At 42.0% G+C, this 11921-nt stretch overlaps 1 protein-coding gene across 1 annotated transcript; it reads right to left on the reverse strand.

Moving 5' to 3' along the window:
- Positions 1-83: 83 nt before the first annotated feature.
- bckdk (branched chain ketoacid dehydrogenase kinase) lies at positions 84-11457 on the reverse strand. Its single transcript, XM_079283207.1, has 11 exons — positions 11115-11457; positions 9233-9301; positions 8943-9053; positions 7423-7470; positions 5592-5711; positions 5247-5345; positions 4832-4905; positions 4244-4372; positions 3653-3742; positions 3294-3449; positions 84-2385 (listed from the first exon to the last, which is right to left on the reverse strand). Exons 1-11 carry the CDS (start codon positions 11358-11360, stop codon positions 2241-2243), a joined length of 1287 nt encoding a protein of 428 aa, XP_079139333.1. The 5' UTR covers positions 11361-11457; the 3' UTR covers positions 84-2240.
- Between the last annotated feature and the right edge of the window lie 464 nt (positions 11458-11921).

An 11921-nucleotide genomic window follows, 5' to 3' on the forward strand; every position in this document is an offset into this window, starting at 1 on the left:
CTAAGTTTACACAATGTGCATCTGTTTTTATTAATGATATACTTTTATAAAATACCCTGCTCACGTAAATAGTATGAAATATTTACATATTCTTCCTTATATAGCGGCAATACTCTTGTGACAACAGTAACTTCCTCTCCCTGACAAGTCGTACAAGTGAGACCACAGATGAAATACTTTCATATTTTACACAAACTGAAAATTCAACAGATTAAGATCACACTCAAAGTTCCAACCAGGTATAATTTAATGCCTATACAGTCAGAGAACACAACCGAAAAAATCTCTCCTAAACAATTTCAGTTTAGGAGAGAAAACCCTCCATGACAGCACGTTTAGTCAGTAACATGACTCCAATATTTGGCTTCGTATTGGAGATGACCATGAAATTATCTTTTGGTGTTGTAGAGTCACTTCTATTTGCAAAAAATTACAAAATCAGAAACCAGGAAAATAGAAATGACCCGATGTGTACACGCTCTTCCCCTTTCTAAAACAAACTATATACTGCACCCACCCAACCCTATCCAAACCCAAAGAATAGTTGAGTCTGCCTGCACTTTCCTTTCAGTCCAGCAGAGGGCAGACAGGACTTTCATGCTACAGTCTGGCAGCCAAATTCAAAATTTACAAACCAACATTTTACCAGCAACAAGAAAATCTCAGAATGATGATGGTAAAGTCTGTCTGGAAAAGGGACGCAAACCTTCAACCATTGTTTACCTGGCTCTGGCAGCTACGTGGTATTAACTCCCTCCTTTGCTTTACATGCAGACTACATATATACACACAGTCAAAACCTTCAAAGCCACAATAAACACATTAATTCATACACGGCCTCAGCAAGAATACAGGTACACATTATACAGGCCGTTCTACGTCACTCTGGAACAGCCAATTAGACCGTTCATTGAGTTCAAAATAAATACGAGCCTTTGACAAATTAAATTCGATTTAGAAATATCTTACGACAGAAATAACTGGTTCACTTATGACTTCACGATGTCTCACGAGCTGAAAATATAAACTCACGGAAACTCATTTTGCTGTGAGTGCAAAGCCAAGTGAACAAGTCACTGAATTTGGAAGATACAAAACATTTATAGGTTTGAAATGGCAAAAAAAGTGTCCAATTTTCCCATTAGGTAGACTATCCAATTTCTTTAAAATAAAATGTTGGTTTACAAAGTTAATAAATTTCCCATCTTATTCATTCACAATTTCCTTTCTGATAAAAATGACAGAATAAGCGAATATTATGAAAAAATACTCCAAACAGATAAAATGTGATAAAAGTGAAAATTCTGGTTGATCTGTTGCATGACAACTGGTGCCCACCGTGGAATGTTCAACAAAATGTGAGGAGTGCATCTAAATTGCATGACCTCGTTTTCAGTCATTTTCCGAACGGCATCATTTGTCTCGTACAACTCAAACTGGAAACTCAGAACGGCCGGAATCAATTTTCAGATCACAACTTAAATATTTTGTCATTTAGCTTGAGAGCAATCTGTACGTCTTCAGGTTGACAGCAATGACTGACACAGACTTGGATAGATGATGACATGGTTCAGGTAACGTCATGTGAAATAAAGATATGGTGTCTTAAGCCGTTATCATATTTAAGTTGTGATCTGGAGTAAATGCACTTTAACGACTAGAGACCGTAGCTTATCTCAACTTCCATTTTTTTCAACAGTGCAAAAGTTGACCCATCTTGAAATGTGTTATACAAAAATATTTTCAAAAAGACCACAAACTCAAACCACTGACACACTTTCTAAAGAAAACACATCGATAGACCAAATTGAAAGAAAAAAAGGACAATATTTAACAACACTTCTCTGGTACATTGTTACTTTGTTAAAATAAAGTCAAAAGCTGCAGTGATAGGCGCAAGTGTTGAGCGGGAAATCCAAACAACAGACAGTGTGCATCTGTGTGAACCGATAAAGGCAACAAAAGAGAAAACCATTTGTACAAAACACAAAGGAAAAACAAACCGATATTATCAACTTGAGAGCTAACATAGCTTATAATCAGTCTAAGGCAAACCAAAAAGAGAACAAGTGGTGGGTTGGTGAATTTAGGAGGTTTCTGCCAAAATACTGTGTGTAGACTATCACTTTGTGGACCAAAGTCCTGTAGTTCATGCCAGCTTTCCTGGTGGGGGAACCCTCTGTGCTCTTGCAAGCCCCGATTCCTCGTTTGGGTTCTACAAGGACGACTAACGGGGCGCTTTACACTCTGAAGCTCTCTCCTTTGCCGTCTATGTGGCGCAGACACAGGTAGACGTCGGTGCCGATGCCCTGCATAGACTGCACAGACAGAGAGCCGCCCAGGTACTCGGCATAGGCCCTGGACGTGGGCAAGCCGAAACCAAACCTGCACGGCACAAAGACACAGACAGCGGGGTTAACGTGACAGTGAGGCACAGTGGTTGAAAATGAGCTGTTGTCTGTAAAACATGAACCCGAGCGTGGATGAAGTGGAGGGCAGGTTCTGTGCAGAACTGTGAAATGCCACCTGCAAGTAAATACCGGTGGCTATAACATACAGGAAGTCACTGCAAAGCCTCCTGGAGGGCGAGGCATAATAAGATGGCTTGTAAAATACACGACGTTCAAAAGTTTAGAATCAGCTGTTATAGTGACGTTTTTCCTCATTCTTTCATTCAATAATGTTTATTTTAACAGAAAAAAAAAAAAAAAAGGTGTAATTCAGACATCATTTTAAAAACATCCAAATCTGAGTTGCAATCGTTAACCCCAGTAATGTTTCACCAATGTTGTTCATCAGCAATAAACTTAGAAATTCTGCAAAAGGAAGAAACGAGTACGAGCCAATCGGGGGCGGAGTAGGGCGGGCCTTCAGTGAACGTCGAAGGGTGAAACCATCAATCAAACTACCGTAAGTAACAGACTTTTATCCAACGCAGCCTGAGGTGTGATCATCAGGTTGTTGACATATTAACAAGCCAACACTAACACAGATGTGTTACAAAGGAAAAGCAAACACAAAGAGTGTTAGTGACCCATTATTCTCCATTCATTTATTCTGGTTTTTCCATTCGTTTGCCACCCGTCTGTAAATGCCTTGTCAACTGATCATTTGATTATTTTTCTATCTGTTTTTTTGTGTGCCAGACTCACCTGTGGTTCTGCTTTTGTTAGAGTAGACATGAGCTGAATCTAACAAAACCTCTTCATCTCTATAGTCACACCAGGCAGGTATTAAGTGCCATTTCGTCAACATTTCTTGAACAAGGACATTCGGTACTTTCAGATGCTCACCCATGCATAGGGCTGGACTGGTTTCCACTGTTGGTGATGTTGTTGAAGAAGTTGCTCATTCGGGGGTCCTGTGCACTCTCCTCAGCCGTGCTGAAGTGGTAGTCCATCACCTTGTCTATAATAGTGTGAAGTATGCCACCACCACGGTCTGAAATCCTTCAAAAGGAAAAAAAGGGAAAGTTATTTTTGGAAGCTTTTAGCGACACAATAGTTGGCTCCTGTAAAATCCTTGCTGTCGTTCCCGTTTCTGACAAGAGTGGATGAAGCTGGATTTAACACTTGAAGGAAGGCATCCATTTTTATGAAGTCCTTTCCTTCTTTTAAACCAGTAGCTATTGAACAGACATCTAGCCGCTCACCTGATGACAAAATCAATGTCGTTATTGGCAATGGTGACGACCACATCGGGCACATTGTACGGAGTGTCCAGGTGGCTTTCCATGGTTGCCCTGAAGAGACAACAGATGAATGTCACGTGGAGTAGATGCAAAGGACGCTCTTATCTCGGGTTGGCTTGTGGACATTGCTATGCTGAATTTAACCACAAGGTGACTTGACTGAACAACTGCTCTCGAGTGGAACTGACTTTTTTGGGTTTTTTTTCGACGAACCTCTTTTGTCTGCTTCGGTCCTTTTATAAACAAACATAATATTCTGTAGATCACATTATTATTTTACTTATTACAAGTGCGCTACAAGTCAGACTCAGCTCTGTGACACCGTCGGCACAATTTGCTGATGTGGAAGTATAGCCCACAGATGTTTTGGTCGATAACAGAGAACAGTGCAGAGAGCAGTGGACCAGCATCACCACACTCAAGTGCCTCTCATCCACTCAAGGTTATTTTAGTGTTAGTTTGCGACCACTCGCATCATGGCTCGTGTCCATGATATTAACCGTGCAGTCCTGCGTGTGCGAGAGCAGAATGTGTGTGTATGTATGAAGTTACCTCATGGCGTTCTTGAGGAGCTCGGGCAGGATGTAATCCAGAGGCAGAGGGATGAAGGGGAAGCGAGCTGCAACGTGTCCGTTGATCCTCACTCTGGGAGAGTTACCGTACTGGTGCTCACACAGACGCCTGGTGGACGTGAGGAACCGTTAACGTTTGCCACGGCCGCCATCCTGGTTTAGCGTGTTAGCGTGCCAAACGCTGGCTAATTACCAGTGAACACAAAGTACAGCTGAGGCTGATGGGAATTATTTTTGCAGGCATTTGGTCATATTGCCCAAATTATGATGATTACCGGTATGCTAGATTAAAAAAAAAAGGTAAATAAGTCATTTTCAAGATTATTGGCCCAATTGAACTTCTTTTTAACTTGGTAAAAATTCTAAAAAAGGTCATTCGATTAGATTAGAGAAGGTAAACAAAGAGGATTGCGCATATCTCTTTCACAGCTCCAGGCACTAGAAAGCGTACGCTCCGGGGAGGTTATCAGCTGAACTCTGACTTCTCTCAGTCAACAGAGTTCATACAGAAGCGGAAAAGTCATCTAAAAGGTGATAAATAAACAAATCTGTGTGAACGACCGCTTACCTGGCAAAGTCCACCCACTTCTCCACTATCTTTTTGGGGGAGAGACGTCTGCATATCATCCCAACGAAATCAGCCTGAAACACCAACAGAAACAACTCACATTTTACTCAAATCAAAGACTAACTAACAAAAACTAAATAGAAATAAAACATGTTTTTTTAATTGTATATCGACTAGTTATCTCAATCCATGGTTTTAATGTGTGGGATTTTTCTTTCTCCTGCTGTATACTGTAGATCATGCTATTTAATTAATGAAATCAGTTACACATGCTTCCTTATCACTGAAAGCATTCCCCATCATCAACTAATGTTTGATAAAAAAAACACACACAATGACCAGCTGTTTTGGGAAATTACTGCGCTTTAAAAAAAGGTTTGAAAATAATTTGAATCACAGAAACACTCAGACGTACATTGTCTTCGTGAAGGGCGAGATGATGCGTGGCCAGCATTCGGATTCCCAGACGAGAGCACAGTGTCGTATCCAGGAAGCTGCGTATGATCGCCTCGTCCTGCAAAGGCAGGCAAAACAATAGCTTTTGAAACCCATCAAATAAAAACCGATGTACTGTAAAACAGAAATCTGGAACATGAACTGCAGAATTACACAATTCGAACGAGAGATTCAACAGAATCTTTCTAACAGCTGAAGGACCTTTGATTACCCAGATGAAGTGTCATCAATAGAATACGACACAAGCTGTTAATTATTACAAAATCATTAGAGGGGAAATACATTCCAACATTGGTGTTCATACCTGGATGTGTCTGCGACACTCTCTGAAGCCCTGGGCCATCATGGTGACCACGTCTTTGTGGTCGTCCAGCAGCTGCTGCACCAGCTTACAGAAACGAGCCTCCTCGTCCTGATCCTTGATCTGTAGATAGTGCGGCACTAGTGGTGTCACGGATCACGGATCGATCCGTGATCCGTTCGGATCACCCCTCACGGTTCGGATCACCCCTCACGGTTCGGATCACCCCTCACGGTTCGGATCACCCCTCACGGTTCGCATCACCCCTCACGGTTCTGAGCAGTTCGGTTCAGTGTAAACAGTGGAAGCTCACTGGCTGTTTCTTTCTTTCAGTATTGATCAAAGGACGAGGGAATCAACATACCTCATGTTGCACTTAAACTTAACAGAATTCTTGAATGTATTATTTTTTATTTATTTATTTCATTTTGTTTCAAATTGGACATCTTCAATATTTTTGTTTTCATGTAAGACTATCGCCCAAAGTTCTTTGCTTTAAGTGCTCTTGAAGTTCTTTAATAAATGGAAAGCAAAGTTATATTTGTCCCCTTTTTCTTTGTTGATCCGAAAAATGATCCGAACCGTGACTCCTGAACCGTGATCCGAACCGAACCGTGAGGTTTGTGATCCGTGACACCCCTATGCGGCACACTTCAAATCAGCCCATTAAAAAGCTCTATTTTATTGACTTGCAAGTATACATTGTATATATTTGACTAAGAGGCTTCCTTGTTTTCTGATGTGTACAGATTAATTTGATATCAATGCAAACCCAACACTTCCTCCATGTTAGCCTGTCTCTATAAACTCAGCATGGTATATTGTGCCTACGCTGCTGTTTAAACAAGAACAGAAATCTTTACATTTATACGCAAACCGTCCATGAAACTCTACATTTCCTGCACAAAGGCCTTCCAGCTGATCAAAGGGCATCTCCCTTGATGTAACATGAATAAAAACAATATAATTCACCATGTCAGCTATCACAGAACAGGAAACTCCGCCCCCTTTCAGTGTGGTGTTTGACAAAAGCCTCTTTTCCTGTTCATCACAGACCAGAACTTTTCAGATCACAATGACAAGTCTAAACGTAGGAACCAATGTGAGCCTGTGTGTCGATCATGCAAAACAGAAAATATGTTCAGCCTGTCTGTCACCGCCTGCATTCATGTGCTGACACAGGACCACATGGACAGACTTGTGATAGAGTTACTGTCACTGTCAACCAAGAAATAACTGAAGAGGACCGACCCGCATTCCACACTGTGCATGTTTACTGAAACTGACCCCTGCAACTAAGATTGCACAAGCGGTCGTCTTTTGTTTGTAGGCGGTCCTCCGCTATATGATACAGCAGACCCTTGAATTTAACCAAATCTAAACTGTGTAAGAACTTAAATGGCACAACTATCCTTTTTTCTGAGTGCGACTGGGAATCGTTTCTAGAAGAATAAAATAAACATAAAGCTTGTCAAAGATGTGGGTTTGCATCTTTTCTCTGATAATTCATAACTGTAAATCAAATCTCTATTTCGGGAATTTGTACCAGACCAAATCAGGAATTTGAAGATGTTCATTTGATTTAATGAAAAACATGCTGAAAATAAAGAGTTGGGGTGGCTGCATTGGGATTGACTAAGAGCTGAACACATTGACCAATCCGTGAATTGCTACGTGCAGGCAGACGAAGAATCCTGACAACGAACGTTCACACTTCCTGTTTACAGTCAGAAGTAAAACCGTGTGTGTGTGTGTGTGTGTGTGTGTGTGTGAGAGAGTGAGAGAGTGAGTGAGTGAGTGAGTGAGTGAGAGAGAGAGAGAGACAGACACTCACCTGGGGGAAGTCAATGAGCATGTGGTAGGCTCTGATATACAGTTCATGCTGCAAGAGAGGACAGGAGAGGCTGTAGTTAGACTGTGATCATCCAGCCAACCATGAAGCATCATCACACCCCCAGCACCAGCCCCCTGACATGTCCACATGTCGCTAACATTACAGAACATTTCAACACATAGATGCTTCTACCTGTTACCAACAGAGTTGAACTCCTTCCCGGAAAAAAAGCAGGAAAAAAAAGAGCTTTGTTCCTCGGTTCAATTAAAGTTCAGATAACAGGACTATATCAAACTTTCATTCATAGTCTGGACGTGTATCTTTTGAAACTCAACCTCTATTGTTTTCTTTAGACAGATAAGGCGGGTCAAGCTGTTCTGGCCTACAATGCAACTGGTGGCGTACAAAAGGAGCTGCACATTATGTAATCTGCACAGAGGAGCTCCGGAGAGGAGGGAATCTGGGTGAAAGTTCATCATCAACAAGACATTCAGAGACGGTGAATATCCGACCGCAGGGAAAAACACTGTTCCCGCACGGAGGACCAGGAGACAAACCAGAAACATGTTGATCCAAAATCTGATAGAATTCCCCTGTTTGTGGATGAGATTAGATTCGATATGTACTTTATTCATCCCCAAGGGGAAATGTGTCGAAATGGATCTGGATTGGATCTGAGTTTCATTAGCTGAAGACATCTGTGTGTGAGGCTTGCGCCACCACCTCTGCACATGGGGGTTTAGAAGGAATTTTGTTTGTCCAAAATGGTATTTGAAAACTTCCAACAGCAAACAGCAAACTGACCCTTAAAATAGGACTAGGTGAAAAGGCCAAAATCTTCTGTCTATAATGATATCACGATACAGCACGTTTTCTCGTAATTCAATGAATAAATAATCTATATGAAATAACCACAAGGTTTTTATATACTCGTCTGAATCAAGTACTAGAACTTACTCTGTTCCCTGCTCTTACAAAACAAGAGCCGTCCTTATCGGTAATGGGTCACATTGAAACAAAAAGTGAATACTGAAGGTTACGTCTGCTGCCAGTGCACAAAGGACAACTTCTGAAGAGGTCAAAACGTACCGTAAGAAATGTGTCTAATCTGTGCTACGTGCTTTTAGACAAAGAGCCCTGTGTTTACAGCCCAGCAACATTAAAGTTTAAATCTGTCACCAAAGCTGCCGACGATCTACATTTCTAAGAACTGCGCAGCTTTCACAGAGAGAATGTATTGACTCAAACTGAACAATCAAACGTTGAAGCCGGCGGTGCTCCCCAGGCCATTTTTTTTGTGTTGAAATATTTTCACTGCTCGTGGGGACAGGAGGACACTGTGTGAAAGCACTGTGAGACAGCATTACCCTCCGTACGTTCAAAGTTAAGCCACGATACAGTGGCACATTTATCACTTTCTTATTATAGAATCTGCTGCATGGCCTGACGCTCTCGCACGTCATGGTATAGAGCTGCAACGCCGCAGCAAAGGAGCGGTGCTGGCTGTGTCGTGTTCTCACCACTTGCAGAATGGTGGGGTTGCAGCCGATGATGAAGGGCAAGCTGCGGAAGCCCTTGATGCGATGGGCGATTCGTACAGGCAGCTCCTTGTGTAGGTACTTGGCACTGCTCTGAGATCAGACACACACACACACACACACACACACACACACACACACACACACAGTGACAGGTGGAACGGTGACAGTGGAAAGCAAGTCAGTGAGGAGTCACACAGATCAAAGAGCTTGTCAATAAATAAAAAAAGGTAAACCTGGTGGTTCTCTCTCAATGTGGCGGAAATATTTACCAGGATGTGGTGCCCATCGGGAGACTTCCCAGAATACAGCAGGGTGGCTAAGGTCAGTCGCACCGAGGCCTGTGGAGACATTAACACGTGCGGTCACATACACATTTAGGGTCAGGACTGCAGGTCACGTGGCACCGTGGGACCCATAAAGACTCTCCGCCATGAGTAATAACTACAAAAGAAACAGCTGTAAAACATTTTTCCTGACCAACACACATTCATAAATAACCAGGGATGGGTATTAATGGGTTAAATGTATCAGTACCAGTGCTTAAACTATACCAAAGTTTCAGTACCAAGACCAGAAATATACTTTGATACTTTTTTCTATCAAACTTTTTATTTATTGAACAAAAGAAGACATTATTTGAATGTTACCATTTAAATACAAGCAAACGTATAAAAACTTTGCTTAACTGGAAAATGTTAGTCTGAATTTAAAGAAAAGGTATGCTTAATTCATTTCCATAAGAGCAAAACATTAATTTAATAGAATAAGCCTACACAAATATAACCAGAGTCAGATCTACTTGTGCTCTAGATGGGGCAGTGATATTATAAACCTGGTAATTTACGCATGCCTAGCTGGAACGCCTCAGTCAACCAGTTATTCATTTTGAACGCTGTGTCTGTGTTCACTCTGCTGTGACAGTGGGAAAAGATTGGCTCGTTGCAGAACTGGAAAGTACAAGATCCATGAACAACCACAGCAACGTCCATCTTTTGGTTTTCCACCCTTTTTTAAAATCCCTTTAATCATCTTGTGACCTCCTCCGGAGCCTTTTGCTGTGAACCACTACACCAGCTTTATGTGTGGCTGTAAATCAGATGACCAAAAACTGCAGCTGACTATTATCAGCCACAATTGTGTTCTTGGAGATCAGTGGCTAAAGGCACTTAAATGAACAACTTTATCTGCTCTTGACATGTAATAGTCGTATTACTTTGCACAACTACATTTTCATATTTGCAGCTGATGACCGTGTTGGAGTAGGGTGGTGCAAATTCCTCCCTCATTTAACTGTGAAGAAACACTTGCTCTGTGTGTTTTGCTCTAAAAGCTGTTATTCAACAGACAGCTGGAAGTCATATGACTTTGACAAAATAGAAAGAAAGAAAGTGTGTTGTCTGCAGTTATGGCAAAATAGCCATAACATTTCCTTGAATACATAACGCGATACAAGTGCTGACCTTATCATGAACTGAGTCAAGTTGACCTCCATCGCATAAATTTAACACCAGATTAAACCAGCTTTCTATCAAACATCTTTTCTAGTACCGTCAACACCAGAGACATAATTTCTTAAAATGATGGCGTCACTTTGTCAGCGATCAACGAAGGTCGCGAGCAAAAAAACAATGTTCTCACAAAGACCCGTGCGATGCATTCAAGGCCTCCGGGAGGGAAATCGATTAAATAACGGTAGAGCTAACGTAACGGGATTAGCAACTTTTGAGTTACAATAAATATTATAATTGTACACATAATCATAAACAATGCATTGTCCTGGAAATCGAACAGTAGCTACTTATGTTTTAGTTTGATATAAAGCTAAGCTGGACTTCCCAATTTGTTTTATTTTAAATAAAATGCATTATTCTGTAGATTAATCACATATATTTTACAGGTGAGAGCTTTCTCCAGATTGGAAGAAGGCATATACTTTAAATCGGGCCCCAAGTATTAACGCAATTTTGCGAGTTAGCTGTAAATTACGAAGTTGCTTCGTATTCGTTGCCTTTTCAGTGTCCGTGAACGCATCACAAACCTAGCTAGCAGCTAGCAGTACTATCGCGCTACAGCCGGCTACAGCTAGCTTACTCCCTCGTAGTGCGAGCAACGTTTCGGAAGAGTGCACCGGCCAACATGTCACGTTCTTACCTTTTCTGCGGAAACGTCAATGGCAGACTGGTTGTAAAACGACGTGACAGTCTTCGACCGCTCTCTTGCCATCTCTGAGAATCCCTGCATCGAGGACGTGGAGCGAAATCTGCGGCTCCCCATGCCTGACATCAGCGGCACTGTTTTGGAGAGGCTGGCCAGCAGGAGGCTGCCGAGCCTCGGCCTGGCACCGCAGGTAACACCGCTCAGCATCTCCGCCGCTATACCCGCCAGGCCCGGACGCATATTTTGGAGACAAGCCGTGTGAGTGAACAGGGCTGCCCTGTTCCCGTACTAGCACTAAATGGTTAAGAGGGTCGCTACGGGGCCATTTGGGTTTGCGTCGAACTGGTGCACAAAGGCACGTATCTGAATACAGTAGATAGGGTACAGAAAGTGCTTTGCGCGCATTGGCCAGAGAGGGGAAATCTGGGGGCAACACCATGACAGCTGAACCAATCAGTCAGTCAGAGGCGGAGCGAACTGACCCGAAAGGAACAGCCGGACCCGGCCGATAAACAAGTATTCTAGCCTGTGAGTCTGGCTGAGCTCAAGCGGACAGGGTCCACACTTAATCCATGTTTAAAAATCCTGATTACTTCGCTGGTTTTATCCCCAAACTCGAATCTGTACTGCAAACTAGAACTTTATTTGGTCCTTACTGGTGGTAGAAGAAATATTCTGGTTCATTTGAATTACTTTATATACTGCCGAGTAGCTTAACCTTCAGTAATATATTATGTATACGTTATTTAAATCTAAAAGTAAAAAGTACAATAGTTCCCTACAAAAATGAGTGGAGTAGAA

Source organism: Melanostigma gelatinosum (genome assembly GCF_949748355.1).
Source record: "Melanostigma gelatinosum genome assembly, chromosome: 14".
Lineage (NCBI taxonomy): Eukaryota > Metazoa > Chordata > Actinopteri > Perciformes > Zoarcidae > Melanostigma > Melanostigma gelatinosum.

What these genes read in the sequence shown, in the direction of transcription:
- bckdk (XM_079283207.1), bottom strand. Translation starts at nt 11,360, where the DNA reads ATGCGTCCGGGCCTGGCGGGTATAGCGGCGGAGATGCTGAGCGGTGTT. An exon ending in ACCCCACCATTCTGCAAGTG is followed by an intron (nt 7,471 to 8,942) that starts GTGAGAACACGA and finishes CCTCTCTTGCAG; the next exon opens with CATGAACTGTATATCAGAGC. An exon ending in AAGTGGGTGGACTTTGCCAG is followed by an intron (nt 4,373 to 4,831) that starts GTAAGCGGTCGT and finishes CACGTCCACCAG; the next exon opens with GCGTCTGTGTGAGCACCAGT.